The following is a 23,865-nucleotide window of genomic DNA, read 5'->3' on the forward strand; positions in this document are numbered from 1 at the left end:
TTTTACAACTTCGCCTTGGATATCACATCTTTTTCATGTTTATATAATTTCCAGGAACTCCAAGAGCGAAGGGAAGCTCGCAAACTATGCACTGTTTACCTCTGCATTTGTGGATTCAACCCCATCGTTGCCCGGTTGCAACTGTGATACACGTTGATTGGCCAGGACGAGGTCACGTGAGGAGACATACCTCCCAGCACCACGGCGGAACACCGCTACTGAGCAAACAGTGAGCCAGGAGATCCCGGTTTAAACAAGTCGTTGGAGACACAGGAGGAGTGGTGAGTGGGTGCAGCAATTTGCTGTGTTGGGCACGGGCTGCTCTAGAAGGTCCCACCTTGTACCGCTAGTGTCAATTTAACCGGTGATAGGCATCTGTTTTGTTCTCCTTTTCCTTTGTGGGATTAACAGTGCTGTTTGTCAAAATTTTGGGAACTTTACAGGTATTGCAGAGAGAGGATTATTATCATGCTGAGTTTTGCATTTTACATTACGCAGTTCAATGGACTTTCTTCTTCTGTGGAGATATATATATATATATATATATATATATATACACACGTTCTATGGCGATATACCACCTGGGTGCAGCTTTTTAGCCCAGTAATGCTTTTCACAGAGTGGAACTTTCCTGGAGTATATCAGTCTGATCCCGCCTATTACGGTCAGTCCAGCGCCAAAATACCAGGCAATTCCTCTATGAACAAGGAACACAGCAACCCCAGACAATCGTTTCGGCCTTCATTGGGCCTCGTCAGTGAGGTGTAGCTATATTCCTCTAAGCACACTGAGCAAGGAGTCCACGTCTGGTTGCCGCCATAGAACAGGCTATGGTTTTGAGCCAGTTGTTCGTTCCTGTGAGTGCACTTCTCTCTGTATGTATTTAGTCTCCCTATGGGAAAAAGGGGCAAACCAGAGGTGGACTCCTTGCTCAGTTTTTGAATCTCCGGTTCAAAGCTTTTTTTTGCCACTCATCCCCAGGAAAGTAGACACGAAGCATTTGTGGACACTCTTAGTCAATTCCACACACAGGTCCAAGACCTTAGACATAAAAGTTTAGCACACGCGCCAACTACAAACAGCACGGTAGAATCATTTATTACATTAATTAAAAAAGACTGACAAACTAAAGATGAAGGGCATAAAAATGGGTATTCCAAATTTGACATTGGCTGAAAGGAAGGCTCTTGAGGATCTGAGGTCTAGAAAAGACATGATCATCAAACCGGCCGATAAGGGCGGGGCCCTAGTTATCATGAATAGAGATCAATATATGATAGAGGTTCAAAGTCAATTGGATGTGACTGATAATTACTCAAAGTTAACTTTCAACCCTACGAGTAACTTTCAATCTTATATACAATCCATACAGTAGATATGGCACTAGATCAGTGCATTATCACTAAGAAACAAGCAGACTTCTTAATTCAAAAAGATCATGTTATACCAGTAATATAATGTTTGCCAAAAATACATAAGTGTTTAAATAATCCTCCAGGGAGGCCTATCGTGGCTAGTACAAATTCCATCTTTCAACCAATCTCAATATTTCTTGATAAGCTCTTGCGACCTTTGCTGGAGGATGTACCTTCACATTTGGAAGACTCCTCAGATTTTTTGAGACAGATTGAAAATTTGGAATTTAATAGGAATTCAATCATTGTGACCTTGGATATTAAAACATTATATACATCTATACCACATCGTGAGGGTATGAAATGCATTGGTGAACAATTAAACAGAATGGCTCTCTATTCACCCAGGGAACGGATGTTCATTTTGGACTTACTTGAAATAGTATTAACAAGGAACTATTTTCTCTTTGGAGATTCCTTTTATTTGCAAACAAAGGGTACGGCAATGGGGGCCAACATGGCCCCCACATACGCATCCTTGTATGTAAATTAATTCGAACACAAATTTCTTTTTAACAACCAGGGCTTTATGACACACTGCAGTTTTTGGAAAAGATATATTGATGATGTCTTTATGGTTTGGACAGGCGACAATAATTCCCTAATGTCCTTTTTTCAGGAATTGAATACTTTTGATCCGAACCTTCAATTTACCATCAATTATGACTTTAAGACACAAAATATTCATGATATAACTATTTCATTGAGAAATGGTTCCTTGTTTACAGATGTGTTTAGAAAGGACACAGATAGAAATAATTTGCTGGTCTTTTCCAGCTTTCATCCTCCACAGACCATTAGGAGCCTTCCTTTCAGCCAACTTTTAAGGGCTAAACGTATAGTCAATGACACATCACGTCTGAATGAACAGTTTGATAATTTTTTTGATCGCTTTGAGAGCAGGGGATATCCCATTGACCTGTTACATATGCATAAATCGAAGATAGATCTTATACCCCGTGCTGACCTCATACAGAAAAAATCTACTAGGAAAATTCCTAATGATAGGATTCCATTTGTGGTACCCTATGGTTACCATATTGCTCCTTTAAAAAGGATTTTTAGGAAACATTGGGGTCTACTATCAGAGGACAGATTGCTTGCTGGCACATTTAAGGATTTTCCCTTATTTTCATATAAGAGAAACCGGAATCTGAGAGATGCCCTGTTCAAAGCAGACATAAGTACTGGGTAAATGAGAATGGCTGAGAATTCTGTTCAACAGGGCACATTTCCTTGTAACAATTGCGCACAATGTAACTCTATACAATTGGGGGACACAATCACACACCCTAGATCGGGCAAACGTTTGCCGATTAGAGGACACTTTACCTGTGACTCCAATTATGTAGTTAATGTCATCAAATGTCCATGTGGGCTAGCCTACGTGGGTGAAACCACAAAACGATCAAACAGCACAAAGTAGCTATTGGTAAACTTGACCCCTCTGCCCCTGTTGCCCATCATTTTACACTTTTAGGGCATAATAAAAGTCAACTCAAATTTCAGGTGGTGGATGGGGTTGGCCCTTTAAGGAGAGGTGGTAATAGGCAAAAATTACTGTTTGAAAAAGAAGCTCTTTGGATCCAAAAAATGGATTCTTTGACTCCCTATGGTCTTAATAGGGAAATTACATGGGGCACTTTTGTATAGGGACTGTGGCTTCATCTGTTCTCTTTGGTAAGAGATATGAAGGTCTTGAAATAGACATTTAATTGTTTTTTTCCAATTCCTTTTTTCTTTGGATTTTAACTTTTTTCGTTTTTTATTGACCTTTTTGGGTGTTTATTTCTTTGTAGCATTTGGATCCCTCTGAAAATAGTAGCTCAGTATCTTAGTTTCATAAAAATGATCACAGCTTAATCGCAAATATACATTATGAACAAGTTTCGTTGAATACTTGTTTCGTTTACTTAATACATTTGCGCATGTCTGTGGGATGGCTGTTTTTAATGAATGAGCTGTGGAGTAATGACGCCGAGTGGGCGTAATTTGCAGTAACAAGTTTCAAGCTTGAAAAGGAGGTGGCTATCCGGATGACGACAGGCCAAGTTGAAGGGCGGAGCCCGAAATGCGCGTTGCCTGACTTGTGGATGTGACGTCAGACGCCAAGGGAGTTGGATACTCACACGCTGCTTTGGGTCGCTGACACTTCTATATATGTGGAGCACAGCTAGAATCACCACTGTTACTTGTGACTTCATCACGGACGCTTTCTACTACATACCTGACACGGTTTGGATGAGATCGCTCTGCGAGCGTTGTATTTGCACAGTTCTTTATCCTCACGGCGGTTTTTTGTCCTTGAGTGCCGGAGTGGCATAAAAATATACCATCAAAGTTGATACATATATGGAAACAAGGTTTATACATAAAAGGAAACACTTTGTTACATCTTAGTGATACTTGAGATTACGTGTTATCCTGACAACGTTTACCATCTGTTTGATGTATGAACTTTTTAAAGTGCATGAACTACTTTATTCATTATACATCTGTAATTCTTTGCTACTTATTTTACCTCTGCAATTGCCAGCTACCCAACTATTGCTTGTCTGCCATTTGCATGAACTGCTTATATTGCATGAACTGCTTCAATTTCATAGTGTTTGTATCCTGCACAGATATACCCATGGTTTTGCATATATAACCTGGGGTTACTTTTTTGCTCTCCATCTGACCTCCTCCACTCCATTTTTGCTTGATAACTGGAGACAGCCAGTTTGTATGTATGTTTGTATGGATGTTTGCGGCATTTTGATTGTGTGTATGCAGTACTATTACGCAATTATCTGTTTTTCTATGTACATTAAAAGATATTTTCTTATTTTGCACATTTATGCATTCATTATTTATTCAAGTGTGGAGTCTAATATTTGTATTTATAGAGATATATAGAGATATATAAGAAGCAATAGGTCCAGCACAAATCAACAGTTCAGGAATAGGTAGCAGAGTGCACAGTATCCAGAGGGTCCTGCTCACCTCCAATATATAAATCCAAAAGTAAAAAAGTAGATGGCTCCAGCACTGTTTTTTAAAAGTGAAATAACCTTTATTAAGGTGACATAATGAACAGACAGCGACGTTTCGGGTAACGCAGACCCTTAATCATGCTATGGATTGCTCTGCAGCACAGCTTTAAATAGGCCAGATAGCCAATTGCAAACATATTAACTCCATAATGGCCAGACATTGATTGACCATTGATTGAAATTTCTACTGCCATCTACTCGGCCAATTCATGTATTACACATGTAGGAAATTTTAACACTTTTTTTTTAAAGTTTTGGCAAATATTAAACACATAGGTAAAGTTAAACACATGAGCAGTAATGCAAAGTTTAATCATGACATCCAAAATTTAAAATACATATAGATAGAAAGATACAATTTATAAAAACAAATGGAGATCATAATCTCTATTCAAAACTACAGGATGTAGAGTTTTTAAGTGTTGAATCCACCACACCTCTCTCTTTTTGAGTTCAAGTTCCCTATTGCCTCCTCTCCTAAGTTTAGGGATGTGGTCTATTATTTGGTACCTGAGTTGGCCAACAGTGTGTCCCATTTCAAGAAAATGGGAAAAAACTGGAAGGGTTTTATCTTGGCATCTGATTGATGATGTATGCCCACTAATCCTATCTCTAATGGGGCGTGTAGTTTCCCCTATATAGCCCCTCCCACAAGGGCATTTTAATAGGTAGACTACAAAGTCTGTATCACAAGTGTAATACCCATTAATCTCTCGAATTTTTCGGTCATTGGTTTGTGCTATGTGTTTACCTTTTATCATAGCATTTCGTGCAACGGAGACAAGGGTATGAACCCTTTTTTGGAGAAGTAAGATAGGTAATCCTATTAGTGCTAGTACTACCAATGTCAGCCTTAACCAAGGTATCCCTAATGTTTTTCACCCGTCTGTATGAGTGTATAGGGGGAACTTGAAATTCAGATATATGGGGGTTGAACTTACCCAAAAGATACCAGTGCTTTTTAATGATATTAGCAATATGATCACTATGTGTGTTAAATTCTGAAGAAAAAAATTATACATTTAGTGTTCTTTTTTAATTTTACATTTTTCTTGTGTCAAACTTCATTTTTACATCTAGTGATCATAGATGGGGGATATCCTCTTTTTAAATTTGTTGGCCATTTCCTCAAGTCTAATTTCTTGCATATCCTTGTCCTGTACATTTCTAATAGTTCTTATAAATTGACTTTTTGGGATGGAAGAAAAAACTCTCTTAGGGTGGTAACTGTTGTATTGTAGTAATGTATTCCGATCAGTTGGCTTAACAAAGATCTGTTTTAAGAACTGAATCTTTTTTTATATATGATCGTATCAAGGTAATTTATAGAGGTATCAGAAAAATTTAAGGTAAATCTCAATCTGTCAGTACACTTCTTAAGGTCATCTACAAAATCTATTAAGGATGCAATAGGGCCCCTCCATACGCCAAATACATAATCTATATAGCGAAGCCATAGCCTGCATTTGGTTTTAAAGTCTTGATTGGTATAAACATTTCTCTGCGCAAATTGGCTAACAAAGATGTTGGCGTATGAAGGGGCCATATTAGAACCCATAGCGGTTCCACGTTTTTGTAAGTAGAATGTGTCCTGGAAAAGAAAGTAATTGAGATATAAAAGTATATTAAGTAAATCCTCAATAAAATTACTTTGTTGCAAAGAGAAGTTTGTTTCTTCTTTAATGGATTCAAGGGTAGCCTGAATGCCTGCCTCATGGGGGATACATGTGTAAAGGCTCACAACATCTAATGAGAAAAGAATATCATTATCCACATCTGAAATGCAAGTAAGTTTTTTCAAGAAAAGAGGCTTGAGAATCTTATCTATAAATATAGCGATATGCGAAAATACAGAATCTGTACTGGCGACGATAGGGTCACTTTTTATTAGGAATTTAGCAAGATCTTTAGAAATGTTATTTTTCAAAGCTGTATCTACTACAATTTTAATTTCCTTCTTAACTTCCAATAAAGGGTCACCCTCCAAAATCTGATAGATACCACCGTCAGATAGCTGACCTAAAATTTCTTGTACATAGTATTCAGTATCTATTACAACAACCGCCCCACCCTTGTCTGAATTTTTAATGGTGATGTTTTTATTTTTTGTAAGATTTTTCAGTGCCTGTCTTTCTCCATAAGAAATATTACCTTTTTGTTTAAACTTTTTCTGCGATAGTAAACTCTTTACATCATTTTGAACAAATTTAATAAATGTTTCGACACCTGGGTTGGTTGAACTGGGGACAAAGGTAGACTTATTCTTAAGTTTTAAAGACTTTAAAATTAAAGGCACACTTTGGCAATGAAAATGATGGTATGGTTTGTGACACATCTACCGATAGTGATAATGCCATGTTTAATCTAAATTGCGAAAAAATCTGTATAAATCTTTTTCAACAGTAAATTCGTTTACATAACTTCTCAGTCATGATTAAGGGTCTGCGTTACCCGAAACATCGCTGTCTGTTCATTATGTCACCTTAATAAAGGTTATTTCACTTTTAAAAAACAGTGCTGGAGCCATCTACTTTTTTACTTTTAGATTATATCCATACACACACATACATACACACACACATAACACAAATCTCAATGTGAATCCGCCCTCCGTGGGTCAACCACCTGTAGGTTCCGTGTAAATAAATATCCTTCTTACATAACAGCAACCAGACAGGATTTCTTCCAAAAAAAAAAAAAAAGGTCAATACATACGTACACACACACGCATGAAGACTAGCCAAGTACAGTGGGGCCCCCCCTCTCGTTCACATGCAGACTAGGCAAGTACAGGGTGTCCACCCTATTCACATGCAGACTAGCCAAATACAGGGTACCCCCTCCCCATTCACATGCAGACTAGCCCGAGTATACTTTTTGTTACACCTATATAGTTCTCAGCACAGAACGAAAAAAATTAGAACAATTAAATGCAAACTGGAGCAGATGGCATCAGTCTTACGGTTTTATTCTCATGTATCCGCGCCTGTATTTCTCTTACTTGCTCTTGCCGAGGATTTTCTTGATGTGCTGTACAATGTCCGTGTTGCTTTTCTCTTCTATGTCAACAAGCACCTGTTCTCCATTGTCTGCAGAAAGACAGGAGTTTAAGATACAGTGTAACATACACATGGAGCGTTGGCATCAACTTCATGACACTACAAGTCATGATACATGGATAACAGCTACCAAAAGTATATTTAATACATGCAATATGGTGGCAGTGCCACACACCCACAGTCAACAGTGTCACACACCCATCCCACTACCAGCACACAGTCAGCAGTACCCCCCCCCCCAACACGCAGTAACAGCAGTGACACACCCACTACCAGCACATAGTCAGCAGTGCCACACACACACACACACACAGACCACTACCGACACACAGTCAGCGGTGCCAACCCCCCCCCCCACTACCGGCACACAGTCAGCGGGGCCAACCCCCCCCCCACTACCGGCACACAGTCAGCGGGGCCACACCCCCCCCACTACCGGCACACAGTCAGCGGGGCCACACCCCCCCCACTACCGGCACACAGTCAGCGGGGCCACACCCCCCCCCACTACCGGCACACAGTCAGCGGGGCCACCCCCCCACTACCGGCACACAGTCAGCGGGGCCACCCCCCCACTACCGGCACACAGTCAGCGGGGCCACCCCCCCCACTACCGGCACACAGTCAGCGGGGCCACACCCCCACTACCGGCATACAGTCAGCGGGGCCACACCCCCACTACCGGCATACAGTCAGCGGGGCCACACCCCCACTACCGGCATACAGTCAGCGGGGCCACACCCCCACTACCGGCATACAGTCAGCGGGGCCACACCCCCACTACCAGCATACAGTCAGCGGGGCCACACCCCCACTACCAGCATACAGTCAGCAGGGCCACACCCCCCACTACCAGCATACAGTCAGCAGGGCCACCCCCCCCACTGTCAGCACACAGTCAGCGGTGCCCTTCCCACTACCAGCATACAGTCAGCAGTGCCACCCTCCCCCACTACCAGCATACAGTCAGCAGTGCCACACACACACACACACACACACCCCACTACCAGCATACAGTCAGCAGTGACACACACACCACTACCAGCACACAGCCAGCAGTGCGACACACCACTACCAGCGCAGTAAACAATATAAAGTAACATACAGAGCTAGGAAATAAGCCTCTTCGCCACAGTAAACATTACAAAGTAACATACAGAGCTAGGAATTAAGCTACTTCTGCACAGTAAACATTATAAAGTAACATACAGAGCTGAGAAATAACATGCCCCTTCTGCACAGTAAACACTATAAAGTAACATACAGAGCTAGGAAATAACAAGCCCCTTCTGCACAGTAAACATTATAAAGTAACATACAGAGCTGAGGAATAACAAGCCCCTTCTGCACAGTAAACATTATAAAGTAACATACAGAGCTGAGGAATAACAAGCCCCTTCTGCACAGTAAACATTATAAAGTAACATACAGAGCTGAGGAATAACAAGCCCCTTCTGCACAGTAAACATTATAAAGTAACATACAGAGCTGAGAAAGAGACCTTAAAGGGGCATAACATACAACTGCTTTAGATTTACGTCTATTATCAGATCTGCTTTACTCTTCAATCATTTGTTGCAGGAGAGCAATGCACTACTGGGCGCTAGCTGAACACACTAGGTGAAAGAGGCATATACTGTATGTGCAGCCACAAATCAACAGCTAGCTCCCAGTAATGTATTGCTGCTCCTGGGCCTACCTAGTAGCATGATATGAGAGTGGACTCCTTTGCCTCAGTTTTCCTTTCCTCACCCTTTTTTTCCCTCCCTTTTCCTTTCGATCTTGAAGGGTATTGTGGGCTAACATACCCATTTTTTAAGTTTAGATTATGATTTTGCTTTTTTTGTAACACTTAAAATATAAAATCCCAACAATGTGTAGGTTTAACGGAAAAGACATATACTCTAACTTAATTGAAAATGTTTTTGGTCTATTTCTGTTCTGTATTTCTATTGCATCCTGCGTGACGGCAAACTTTTTTTTTGTTTTTTTTTTTTGTTTCCTTTTACACTGTACACATTGTTGGTCTTAAATAAAGTTTATAAAAAAAACAAAACAAAAAAAACCTGTATGGGCTACATAAATGGATCATCTACAAAACATTTATGCAAAGAAAAATCCAGTGTATAATGTCCCTTTAAAGGACCAGTCAACACATTAAATTTGCATAATCAACAAATGCAAGATAACAAGACAATGCAATAGCACTTAGTCTGAACTTCAATTGAGTAGTAGATTTTTTTATAACAAATTTCAAAGTTATGTATATTTCCACTCCCCTTGTACCATGTGATAGCAATCAGCCAATCACAAATGCATATACGTGTAGTCTGTGAATTCTTGCACATGATCAGTAGGATCTGGTGACTCAAAAAGTGTAAATATAAAAGACTGTGCACATTTTTTTTAATGGAAGTAAATTGGAAAGTTGTTTAAAATTACATGCTGTATCTGAATCATGAAAATTTTATTTAACCTGAGTGTCCCTTTAAGCTTGTATGCTCTGTGTCATGTCCCTTTAAGATAATGGATTATTTTTTGCCTTCTAATGAAGTACAGATGAATAGCTGGTCAAATATGAAAGATTAATGCATTAAACTGGAGAGAGTTCACCTCTTAATAATGTAATAATTATCTATGTATTTCTAATCATGTATGATTTAAAGAGCCCGACCGGCTAGCAATTTAAATCAAACCCAGGTTTAGATACAATATGAATCATTTACAGCATGTTTTTTCTAAAGAGGTGACTTTTCAAAAGGACTCAAAGATAATATCAACAAGTTTCTATATTTGAATGTATATATTTATTTATTACACACACACGTGGCCCTCAGTTTACGCCGGTTCAATTTGAGTACACAGATGATACGGGAGGGACAAGACAGGGAACCTAAACAGAAGGCACCACTGCTTGAAGAACCTTTCTCCCAAATTTTTTTGAAAAAGTGTGAAGAGAGAACCAAGTTGCAGCCTTGCAAATCTGTTCCACCTAAGCTTCATTCTTGAATGCCCATGCGGATGCAACAGCCCTCATGGAATGAGCCGTAACTCTCTCTCTGGAGGCTGCTGTCCAGCAGTCTCATATGCAAAACGTATGATACTCTTCAGCCAAAAAGAAAGAGAAGTATCCGTAGCTTTCTGTACCTAACGTTTTCCTGAGAAAACTACAAACAATGCAAGAAGACTGACAAAAATACGTAGTCGCCTGCAGGTAAAACTTTAAAGCATGAACCACATCCAAATTGTGCAGAAGCCATTCCTTCTGAGAAGTAGGACTGGGACACAAAGGAACAACAATCTCCTGATTAATGTTCCGATCAGAAACTACCTTAGGAAGAAATCCAAATTTAGTACGTAAAACTACCTTATCAGAATGAAAAATAAGGTAAGGGGACTCATACTGCAATGCCGAGAGCTCTGCCACTCTGCGAGCAGAAGAAATAGCAACAAGAAATACAACTTTCCAAGACAACAATTTAATATCCAAGGAATGCATAGGCTCAAACGGAGCCCCTTGAAGAACTAAATTCAAACTCCATGGAGGGGTAACTGGTTTTAACACAGGTCTGATCCTGACCAAGGCCTGACAAAATGATTGTACATCAGGAACATCTGCCAGACGTTTGTGTAACAAAATAGATAAGGCAGAGATTTGACCCTTTAGGGAACTTGTCGATAATCCTTTCTCCAAACCCTCTTGGAGAAAGGATAAAATTCTAGGAATCCTAACTCTACTCCATAAGTAGCCCTTGGACTCACACCAATAGAGATATTTACGCCATATCTTATGGTAAATCTTTCTAGTTACAGGCTTATGAGCCTGAATCATGGTCTCAATGACTGATTCAGAAAAGCCCCACTTGGATAAAATTAAGCGTTCAATCTCCAAGCAGTCAGCTTCAGAGAAAATAGATTTGGGTGAAGGAAGGGCCCTTGAACTAGAAGGTTCTTCCTCAACAGAAGTCTCCAAGGTGGCAGAGATGATATGTCCACCAGATCTGCATACCAAATCCTGCAAGGCCAAGCTGGTGCAATGAGGATCACCGATGCCCTCTCCTGCTTGATTCTAGCAATGACCTAAGGAAGAAGAGCAAATGGAGGAAATAGGTATGCTAGACTAAAGAACCAAGGAACCACCAGAGCATCTATAATTTCTGCATGGGGGTCCCTGGACCTTGATCCGTATTTCAGGAGCTTAGCATTCTGTTGAGATGCCATGAGATCTAATTACGGCTGACCCCACTTGAGAATCAGGCTGGAGAACACTTCCGGATGGAGTTCCCACTTCCCCTGATTAAAGGTCTGCCTGCTCAGAAAGTTCGCCTCCCAGTTATCCACCCCTGGGATGTGGATCGCCGATGGGCAGCCAGAAAAAAAAATCTTTTCCCTATAAGCTAAAGTCCTCTCAATACATGAGGGACAGAAAGGGATAGGTGGTGCCACATTTGCATCAAAACATAAAAGGAGCAAGTGATATCTTGCAAGGCTCCTTGGTCCATGCTGTTCACTATAAGTAAATTAATAAATAACTAAACTCAAAAATGAATAAAAACTTTTGTGCAGAAAAGAAACGTTACTGTGCCTTTAAATTTAAAACAGGTAACTTTTTTACCCTGCTATGTCGAATATAAAAATAAATCAAATTAATTTTGATTAGACACCCTTACACCTCAGCAACCCTGCTGAGGAACCTACCTGACCGCCAACCAGAAGTCACTGTTCCCTTCTCTTGTGGAGCAGGAACGATCCAGACCTCAGTAACAAGATAGCGCTAAAGAATAGGACTAGAAGCGCTTAAGCTATAAAAAAAAAAACATGCGGTTCTAGTGTCACGCTGTGCTGCCGTCTCTGCCACAGAAGACATGTCTCTGAGAAGTGCGCAATCAAAGGAAAAAGCGTGCAAACCCGATAGGACCGCCCATCGTGGGCGTTACTGTACATCTCATCTCCCGATCGGTTTGTTTGTCAACACAGTAGATTTGCATAATCAACAAATGCAAGATAACAAAACTAAGCAATAGCACTTAGTCTGAACTTCAAATGAGTAGTAGTTTTTTTTTACTGACAATTTTAAAAGTGATGTCTTTTTGCACTCCCCCTGTACCTTGTGACAGCCATCAGCCAATCACAAATGCATACACGTACCATGTGACAGCCATCAGCCAATCACAAATGCATACACGTACCATGTGACAGCAGTCATTAACAAGTGCATACACACTTATTCTTGCACATGCTCAGCAGGAGCTGGTGACTGAAAAAGTTTAAATATAAAAGACTGTGCACATGTTGTTAATGGAAGTAAATTGGAAAGTTGTTTAAAATTGCATGCTCTATCTGAATAATGAAAGGTTAATTTTGATTGAGTGTCCCTTTAAGCCGTCGGGAGACAACCACCAGAGCAGATAAAAATAAAGCTTTACTCCCAGCCCCAGTGCCTGCAGATATGGCTGTTGAATTACTCTCCAGACTAGGAGAACTTGTAGTCCCAAACATAAAGTGCCTCTTATTGAATGAGCCTTATATGTTCTTTATTGTTTAAATAAAAGTCTCCACTTTTCCTCTGAGTTTGTTCTTGGCCCCAGAATAAAAAAGCAGCACTTACCTTACATCTGCCTGACAGCAAGGCAGCTCACAGGCTTGAGAGGTCCTATCCCTCACATCGACTTGTGGAGAAAAAAGTCTGAGTATATCCACCTCAGGCTATAGAAAATAGGGCAGCATCAGAATATGGGAGACACAGTGAGATCTATGTCCCACAAGTTCCCATTGCTCTAAAGCCACCAATGCCCTACTGAAGAGACTGATATGGACTATGGCTACACCCTAGAACAAAGCAGCACAATCTTGCACTACTTTAAAAATAATAAACTCTTGATTGAAGAATCTCACTTTACCACTTCCTATCACTAACGTAGGCAAAGAGAATGACTGGAGTGGGAGGGAAGGGAGGAGCTATTTAACAGCTCTGCTGTGGTGCTCTTTGCCGCCTCCTGCTGACCAGGAGATGAATATCCCATTAGTAATTAAGATGATCCGTGGACTCATCGTGTCATAAAAAAGTAACCTCGCTTACTGAATGTCTGATTTTCCTCTTACGCTTTCCCTGCAACATTGGAAAAGCAGACAACGCATCAGAAATTGTAGAAGACATTAGAGAAGCGATGTCCCTTAAAGTAACTCCAGCAGGAGTTCTAGAGGAAGCACAGGGCACTGCTTGCGAGGGCGGTAAAATTTGGGACGCTTGAGGAGAAAGCTGTGGCATATATTGAACCTCGTCAGACTCCTGGACAACATCCGCTTTAGAAAAAAATTGGCTAAGAAAATTTTTCCTCCCTATAATTTAAAGTCCTCTCAATACATGAGGAACAGAAAGGGATTGGTGGTTCCACATTGGCATCAAAACACAAGCAGCAAGTGACATCTTGCAAGGCCCCTTGGTCCATATTGTTTCACAATGGTTAAATTAACAAATAACCCCCCCCAAATTTAAAGATTTTTTTTTGCGCTGAAAAAAACGTTACTATCTCTTTAAAATTTAAACATGTAACTTATTTACCAAATCTTGTCAATTAGTAAATACACAATTTGAAAAAGATAGACACCTCAACAACTTTACTGAGGTGCCTACCTGACTCGCTAAACCGGAGCCAACCTTCCCTTCTTATGATGCAGGAGACGATCCGGAATTCAGCAGAGAGGATACCGACATTGTTCAATTCTATGAATGCTTGCTTTAACGTAAGCCATGCGTTTCTAGAAAAGCCCTGATGAACTCTGCTTGATTACTTGTAACTGTGTCCCAGACTGAGGCTCGATTAAAGTGGCGCACAACTCAGAAGATCCGCCCATTGTTGGCGTTGCTATAAGAAATAATCTCCTGATTGGCATTTTGTTAAATTAAACCGCCGGGAGATTCTAACCACCAGAGCCAGTCAAGCGCTGCTCTCCCAGCCCCTGCATACTAGAGCTGTCAAAAAGTTCTCTCCAGCCTAGGAGAGTTTACAGTGTCCCACCAACATAAAGTGCCCCTTCCTTCACGTGCCCTTTATGTTGTTTCTTAATGTGCTCACTTTTTCTCTCAGAATATTTCTTTCTTCACCCCAGAAATAAAAAAGCAGCACTTACCTCGTACATCTGCCTGACAGCAAGGCAGCTCACAGGCTTGAGAGGTCCTCTCCCTCACATCGACCTGTGGAGAAATAAAAGACTGAGTAATGTCCCTCAGGCTTTAGGAGTTAGGGCAGCATAAAACATGGGAGGCACAGTGAGAATTATGTCCTACGAGTTCCCATTGCTCTAAAGCCACCAAAGTCCTACTGAAGAGACTGATATGGACTACGGCTACACCCTAGAACAAAGCAGCACAATCTTGCACTACTTATAAATAATAAACTCTTGATTGAAGAATCTTTTCTAACACCTCACTTTACCTCTTCCTAGCACTAACATAGGCAAAGAGAATGACTGGGTTGGGAGTAAAGGGAGGTGATATTTAACAGCTTGGCTGTGGTGCTCTTTGCCGCCTCCTGCCGACCAGGAGGTGAATATCCCATTAGTAATTAAGATGATCCGTGGACTCATTGTGTCATTAAAAAGAAATGTAAATATCCAAGAAGATCTGTATAAATTACAGATTTCATGAATTAAAGTCTAGCTCATTTTTTAAACTATATCCTATGACTTGAGCGAGTACGCTCAAGTTTACCTACCCTTTAACAGTGTTATTAAAATCAAACAGTGGAAAAATGTGAAACAAAAATGATACTATACAATAATTGTATAGCCTGAGGAAACAGCCCTAGAGGGGCTGAGAAACGTGTTGCATTGTTTTTAATAAATAATTGTTTGTGATACACTTGCTGCTCTCCTGTGGTCTTATCCTGCTTGGACACAAGTCGTTTGGTTGGTGTTTGGAGCTAACCCTAGCCTGGGCACAGTCTGCTGGGCGACAGAGTTCCAGCTGGCCTATACTGCACCTGGGAGGTGCGCTACCAACTGTGAATTCAACCAATAATTGAAAATTTCGCTTTAATCAAACGGTACTAGGCTATGGGCTCTTTTTTATACCATCTATAGGATCAGAAATTTGGTCTGCTGTCTGGCTGCCACTTCCTGAGTGTCTCCTGCACTGCCACTACCTGAGGGTTCCATTGTGGATATACAGTGAGTTGGACCACTGCTAATTGATTCAGACTGCGCCACTCGCACCATAGGGTGCTCCAATTTTGTGAGTACCACTTCACCTCTTGCTGATCTATTGGTGTGCATACGTTATTAGGCCATATTGGTGTCTCTGTGTCTTCTCTTTTCCAGATTAATCATCACCAGGGACTGCTGCCTCTTGTTTGGTTTTGGACATTAAGGATTTGATCACATTGTTTTACATCTGTTTTGGAGTTTTTAATTTTACCTGTGTGTTGTGTATATTAGATATAATATTATTTGTGTTTAGAACTGAGGATTGTGATAGGAAGCGTCCCCTATGGGAATAGTGTTGTAGACTCTTCCCCATTTTTTTGTTTTGTGTGATTTGTAGCAGGTAGCGCAACATTCACTCACTTACCACTGTTAAATTTCCACTCGCCAATGGCTAGTGGGAATTTTAATCCCTGGATCAGCCAAGTCTAAACATTTAAAAAACAAATTAAAGTGCCATAAAAATGTTGAGTTATGTGCATATTATAAAAGGTTCAATTGAGGTAAAACAGCGTATGGAAATTTAAAAAAAAAAAAAAAAAAAAAAAAGTGTAAAAAAATAATAAAAAAAAAAAAGGTTATAATCTGAACATATTTTATGTAAAGTGGTTATGTGAAAACCTAATAATAATAAAAAAGAGCTTATTAGAGGTATTTAAATAAAATTTCCCAAATTCTGCACAATTACTTACACTTTAGTGTTGCATAGTGTAGCCTGCTCCACCTTTTGCTATCATAACAAAGTGTGCAGGTGCATAAAATTACTTATGCAAGGGGGGGTTGAGGAGGGACAGCAGGTACTGCTATTGTTTGTTGCCAAGAGGCTTGCTCGATTTTATGGGGGTAATGTCACATGCTTTGTAAAAGCTTCAGCAGTATACTGTAAACTGCTTTAGTCAGTTGTCATGTGACTCTGCCCCCTACCGTGCAAGTGTGCATTCTGAAGAAGCTATGGCCTGGATAGCACCTTCCATATATGAAAATACCCAAACGGGGAGCTTGCTGCAAACAATACTATGCCTGAATTAAAGGGGTTAAAAGAGAAACCTTTTTACATGTAAGCTTTGGTTGCATTATATATTTAGAAACTTATGTTAGTTCAACAACATTTATTTAGACAGTTCCACTCAGTTTCCATCCTCGGCTCAGCAGAGCAGCCAAGTATTTGAGAAGTTACTCAAGACACTTAGCACAACTACTACAACAACAATATAAATTTGTGAACTGTGTGATCAGAAGACATCAGTGAAATACTCACCCAGATAAAACCTCACAAAGGGAGATGGTGTCATGTTCTTGAACATAACAATCTGCAGCCAGGGATTCTTGTACTGAATTTGAGGGATGTTAAAAAACACAAACTTCCTGTGGATGAAAAAGATGAAAGCGGTCATAACTATTATATCTTGCACATCCCACTTACTAAGCTCCAGTCTTGCCTACATCTCACTGAGCCCCCCAGTCTGGCCCATGTCCTCCTGAGCCCAATGCCTCCCTCCAGTCCTCAATGTCTCCACGTCCCCCCGCTGGCCACAAGCCCCCCTAAATCATGCTGACCCCAAGCCACCACCAAAAGTCTCAACCCCACATCCCACTGACCCCCCCCTAAAATCCATTGACCCAAGCCCCCCACCAAAGTCTCGCCCACATATCGTTGACCCCAAGCCCCCCACATCTCATTGACCCCAAGCCCTCCAAGTCACACTGATCCCAATACTCCTAAGTTCCCCTCAACATCCAGTTACACCAAATACCCCCTCCCTAATTCATGCCCCATGACCTTGATTCATGCTCAGCTAGACAAACTCACCTGGCGCCATCACCTAGGTCCCCGTGCGTATTATAATTCACTGTCATGACCTTCACGTTGTCTTTGAACAAGATTTCTCCGCTGTTCAAATATTGCAGGGTCCGACGGATCGGGAACCGTCCTTTCATCGGCATGGTTACTAAACTACCGGAAACCGGAAGTAATACCTAAGGAGCACGGAGCAAATATTCTGGGACTTGTAGTTTCTAGTCTATCGTGGCTGAAATATCCATAAATCACTTACTAGCAGAGTGTAACAGGTGCTTTTTGATCGTGCAAATAAAGCTTGTTTAAACAAAACTAGCAACCACAAGTGGGAGGAGTCACAACTGCCCACACCTTTCCACCAATCGTGTTATGTCAGATAGTGACGTCACGCTTCCCCGCGAGCCGTCTAGAGGGAAGAGGAAACAACTTGGAAAAAAGACGGCGGAGCGTGAGGTCACGACCTCTGACCTCTCACCGAAAAGAAAACAATAACATATAACGCAGCGCGCTGCGCAGTGGGAAGTGCGGGCTAGCGGGGCCGCGCACAGCTCAGACGATGCGGCTGTAACTTCCCTTGTGATGAGGTAAGTGGGGCTGTGTGCTGTTTTTTTTTATAGCCGGTATCTTCCAGGCTAACATTGGGACGGAAGCACGCCCATATTGGCCCGGGAGTCCGCTCATTTAACACAAACACTGGCTCTGCGCCCAACTCCGCCATGTTTTCTTCTCAGACATCTTCTGTTTGTGTTTAGTAGGGGAGGGGCCTGTTTGAGTGACACCAGCCTTTACCAATGACAGGAAGATAGACGGGGCAGCTGTCATTATTTGTCCAATCAGCTCTCTTCTAGCGGAGAAATGGGTGGGTGATATGAGGTGCACTACAGCAGAGCCATTGACTAGAGTCACATAACATGTGTGTAGCCACCAATCACCAGCTAGCTCACAGTAGTGCCCTGGTGAGGCTACATACATATGCGCACAGAGAGAATAGATGTGAATTTAAAATGATGGTAAAACTTATTATTTCTAACACTTAAAGTGATAGCTTAGTGCCTCACGCCGCCCACGGCAGAATGTTATTATGCAAGCATTGAGGTGATCTTAGCCAATAGCATGCTAGCTATCCTGCATAATACCAGCTGGCCTGCATGGCTATTGGCTAAGAGATGGAAACATCACCTCACGGAAAAATAGCGTTCTGCTGTTGGAGGCCTGAGGCGCTCAGTGTGTGGAACGCTGCAGACAAATAAAGGAACGTTCAGCATTAAAGGGCCATCATACCCAAAAGTTCTATGTAAAAAAAGAAGATATTTTACCTCAAAATGTCCTCTAAGTATTCACACCCCATTGTAAAGGACTTTAAGCAGCCAATCGGGATGCCTGTCCTGGGACCTGCAAGGGAGCGTGCCTCATGCACAATTATGTTATCTCCCAAGCCAGTTTAAAGGGACATAATTACTCATATGCTAAATCACTTGAAAACTGATGCCCGTATAAATGTAAAAAGCTGACAGGGAAAATATCACACTAAGCATCTCTATGTAAAAAAGGAAGATATTTTACCTCACAATCTCCTCAGCTCAGCAGAGTAAGTTCTGTGTAAAAAGTTATACTCAGCTGCAGCCCAGCTGCAGGTAAAAAAAAAATGAAGAAATGAACAGCAGCCGATTAGTATCAACAGTACTGAGGTCATGAACTCTTTTACTGTGATATCATGAGATTTCACTTAACTCTCATGAGATTTCATTGTAAACTTCCTTACAAAGATGAGTGTGCACAAAGCTCGTTCCCTTCCGCTGATGCCGGGACCAGACATACTGATTTGCTGCTTAGAAGTTCTTTACAATTTGATGTGGCTATGAAAACTTTGAGGTAATATATCCTTTCTTTTTTACATAGAGATGTTCAGGGTGATAATTTCTAGTCAGCTTTTTAAAGCTATACTGCATCACTTTCTAAGTGTTTAAACACTTTTTGGGTATTATGGCACCTTTAAGGAAGTTTTCTATGAAATCTCCTTGACGATCACAGTGAAAAAGTTCATGACCACAGCACTGCTGATGCTGATTGACTGCTGTTGATTTCTTCATTTTTTTTGTTACCTGCTGCTGGGCTGCAGCTGAGTATAGCTTCTTTTACAAAGCACTTACTCTGGTGAGCCTGATGAAAATTGTGAGGTAAAATATATCTTTTTTACATAGAGATGCTCAAGGTGATACTTTTCCTCGTAGTTTTTACAGTTTGTACCTGCATCAGTTTCAAGTGATTTAGCATATGAGTATTATGTTCCTTTAAGTATTTTATAGTCCCCTTAATTTGTTGCACTGCCAAATCCTAACACTTCACAAACACTAGGATTTACTATCACTTTAAGGGTTTACCAGCGCTATAAATAAAAGGGACCTTCATTCATAAAGATTAGAAGAACGTACCGTTATTCCTAAACTAAGCGTCTCAGACCTCCCACAGCAAAACTTCACGACTGAAGGTCCCTTTTATTTATAGCACTGGTAAAGCCTTAAAGGGACATGAAACCCAACATTTTTCTTTCATGATTCAGATAGAGAATATAATTTTAAACAACATTCCAATTTACTTCTATTATCTAATTTGCTTCATTCTTTAGATATCCTTTGTTGAAGAAATAGCATGCACATGTGTGAGCCCAATCGCATGAGGCATATATGTGCAGCCACCATCAGGAGCCTTCTGAGATATCTAGATATGCTTTAAAACAAAGGATATCAAGAGAATGAAGCAAATAAGATAAAAGTAGTAAATTGGAAAGTTGTTTTAAATGGCATATTCTTTCTAAATCATGAAAAAAAAAATTGGGTTTCCTGTCCCTTTAAGTTTCTGATACACTAGGATTTTCCATCACTTTAAAAGAAACACAAAACTCTTTCTTTCCATTATTTCTTTATAGAGCATTTAAAGGAACATTGTACATTTGATTTTTCTTTGCATAAATGTTATGTAAATAATCCATTTATATAGCCCATCATGGGAGTGTTTTGTAAACAATAAAATACATACTATGACTAATATATTATATATATATAATATTATATTATATATATATATAATATAGACTATATATATACTATTTATATATAATATTATTTTTTTTAAATAACATTGTGCTGATTCTTCAGACTCCTTACCAAGCCCCAAAGTGTCAGATGTATACACGCGTTTACAGGCTCCTGCTGGCTGTCGTACTGTTATCCGTAATTTCACATGCAGGGATGGGGGGGTGTGTCTGCTCCTTTCTGTTTTCCCAGCCTTTTTCGCAGCAGATTGTCCCAGCCTAACCTCATCAACATGTGTCCCTTTAAAACAACCTTTCTAAATTACTTTTATTATACATTTTTCTTTGTTCACTTGATATTTTTCGTCCCAGCGTATCCAGATAATCTCTACAGCAGGTTAAACGGACAGTGTGTCTATAGATTCCTGCTGCACAATCAGTGCTATATTCCTGTACTATAGCAGGTTACAGGGACAGTGTGTCTATAGATTCCTTATGCACAATCAGTGCTATATTACTGTACTACAACAGGTTACAGGGACAGTGTGTCTATAGATTTCTGCTGCACAATCAGTGCTATATTCTTGTACTACAGCAGGTTACATGGACAGTGTGTCTATAGATTTCTGCTGCACAATCAGTGCTATATTCTTGTACTACAGCAGGTTACATGGACAGTGTGTCTATAGATTTCTGCTGCACAATCAGTGCTATATTCTTGTACTACAGCAGGTTACATGGACAGTGTGTCTATAGATTACTGCTGCACAATCAGTGCCATATTACTGTACTACAGCAGGTTACAGGGACAGTGTGTCTGTATATTCATGCTGCACAATCAGTGCTATATTACTGTACTACAGCAGGTTACAGGGACAATGTGACTATAGATTCCTGCTGCACAATCAGTGCTATATTACTGTACTACAGCAGGTTACAGGGACAGTGTGTCTGTATATTCCTGCTGCACAATCAGTCCTATATTACTGTACTACAGCAGGTTACAGGGACAGTGTGACTATAGATTCCTGCTGCACAATCAGTGCTATATTACTGTACTACAGCAGGTTACAGGGACAGTGTGACTATAGATTACTGCTGCACAATCAGTGCTATATTACTGTACTACAGCAGGTTACAGGGACAGTGTGTCTATAGATTCCTGCTGCACAATCAGTGCTATATTACTGTACTACAGCAGGTTACAGGGACAGTGTTTCTGTAGATTCCTGCTGCATGATCAGCGCTACAGTATTGCGCTATACTATTAGGCAGTAACATAAAATGGCTATTTATACTCGGTAAAACAACTTTGTGATATACTTTCAGTATTGATTTGCCCCTTTCCCTTTAATATGACAGAAAATTGTGAATTTTTCAGTCCTAAAAACTAAGAGCACATGTCAGCTTCACAAGATTTTCCTTTTTTGTTAAAACCAAGCAATGGAGATTTTGTGAACAGTTTGACAATAAGGAAAGAGGTTGGTGGAGTTTGACCACTTAAAAACAAATGCATCATACATTATTATCTATAGCATCATTAGACACTACGGTATATGTCTTACCCTGTACTGTAACACTATTATGTTATATGCAGCCCTGTATTATCAATAGCCTCATTAGACACTGGGCCGCAATCCGATATACGGCATAGTTTTCGGCGCAAGCGAGGGAATCCGCGCCGCCCGTAATTTCACCTCGCAACTCGAGCTATCACATATACTGTGCCGTCAGATGCTAAAGTCTGACAAACTAGCGATGTCCAGAAATCTGCGTAAGTACAAATTTCTGGAGTCGTCAGTGACTTATGGCACTTTAGAAACTGCCGCCGCATAAAAAAACTGACTAAATTATAAAATCTCCCGTAACTGTCTAACACGCCTCCCAAACATAGCACGACACGTATACCCCTCTATCCGTAATCCCCACCTCTCACTCCTAACAATAAATATATTAACCCCTAAACCGCCGATCCCGGACCCCGCCGCCAGCTACATTAACTATATTACCCCCTAATATGATCCCTCTACACTGCCGCCACCTATTTTAACTATATTACCCCCTAATGTGACCCCTTTACACCGCTGCCACCTCTATTAAAATTATTACCCCCTAATGTGAGCCCCCTACCCCGCCGCCACCTATTTTAACTACATTACCCCCTAATCTAATCCCCCTACACCTGTTTTAGGGTTTATATTTATTTTACAGGTAACTTGGTATTTATTTTAACTAGGTACAATAGCTATTAAATAGTTAATAACTATTTTAATAGCTACCTAATTAAAATAATTACCAATTTACCTGTAAAATAAATCCTAACCTAAGTTACAAATACACCTACACTATCAATAAATTAAATAAACTACAAATCTCCAAACTAAAATACAATTAAATACACTAAACTAAATTACAAAAAAAAATAAATAAGAATTTTAAGCTAATTACAACTAATCTAAGCCCCCTAATAAAATAACAAAGCCCCCCAAAATAAAAAATTTAGTTTAGTGTATTTAATTATATTTTAGTTTAGATAATTTGTAGTTTATTTAATTAATTTAGTGATAGTGTAGGTGTATTTGTAACTTAGGTTAGGATTTATTTTACAGGTAAATTGGTAATTATTTTAACTAGGTAGCTATTAAATAGTTATTAACTATTTAATAGCTATTGTACCTAGTTAAAATAAATACAAAGTTACCTGCAAAATAAATATAAACCTTAAAATAGCTACAATGTAATTATTAATTATATTGTAGCTATCTTAGGGTTTATTTTATAGGTAAGTATTTAGTTTTAAATAGGAATAGTTTAGTTATTAATATTATTTAGATTTATTGCAATAATAATTAAGTTAGGGGTGTTAGGGTTAGATAGTTAATATAGTTCATATATATAATATAACTATATTAACTAGGCTGACCATATTGCCGCTTTAAGAAGGAACACATATGAAAAATACATATGTGAGGGTTCTTATACAAAACCATTTCTTTAAACAGCCCTGACATATGTATTTTTCATATGTGTCCCTTTTTAAAGCGGCAATATGGTCAGCCTAATATTAACCCTAATATAATTAGGGTTAATATAGGTGGCGGCGGTGTAGGGGGGTCAGATTAGGAGTTAATATATTTAATGTAGGGGGATTAGATTAGGGGTTAATATATTTAATATAGGTGGCGGTGGTGTAGGGGGATTAGATTAGGGGTTAATATATTTAATATAGGTGGCGGCGGTGTAGGGGGATTAGATTAGGGGTTAATATAGGTGGCGGCGGTGTAGGGGGGGTCAGATTAGGGGTTAATATGTTTAATATAGGTGG

The 23,865-nt window shown here is 40.0% G+C and overlaps 1 protein-coding gene across 1 annotated transcript in view; it reads right to left on the reverse strand.

Annotated features, from left to right (window-relative positions):
* The window catches only part of MRPS25 (mitochondrial ribosomal protein S25), a 45,244-nt gene extending 27,067 nt beyond the window's left edge, over window positions 1-18,177 (reverse strand). Inside the window, exons 1-3 of the mRNA XM_053720674.1 lie at window positions 17,522-18,177; window positions 16,970-17,076; window positions 7,452-7,539 (exon numbers count right to left, since the gene is read on the reverse strand). Coding sequence (XP_053576649.1) covers window positions 7,452-7,539; window positions 16,970-17,076; window positions 17,522-17,655 — 329 coding nt within the window. The 5' untranslated portion in view covers window positions 17,656-18,177. The remainder of the gene's footprint in view (window positions 1-7,451; window positions 7,540-16,969; window positions 17,077-17,521) is intronic.
* Window positions 18,178-23,865: the final 5,688 nt, after the last annotated feature.

Source organism: Bombina bombina, chromosome 7 (genome assembly GCF_027579735.1).
Source record: "Bombina bombina isolate aBomBom1 chromosome 7, aBomBom1.pri, whole genome shotgun sequence".
NCBI lineage: Eukaryota > Metazoa > Chordata > Amphibia > Anura > Bombinatoridae > Bombina > Bombina bombina.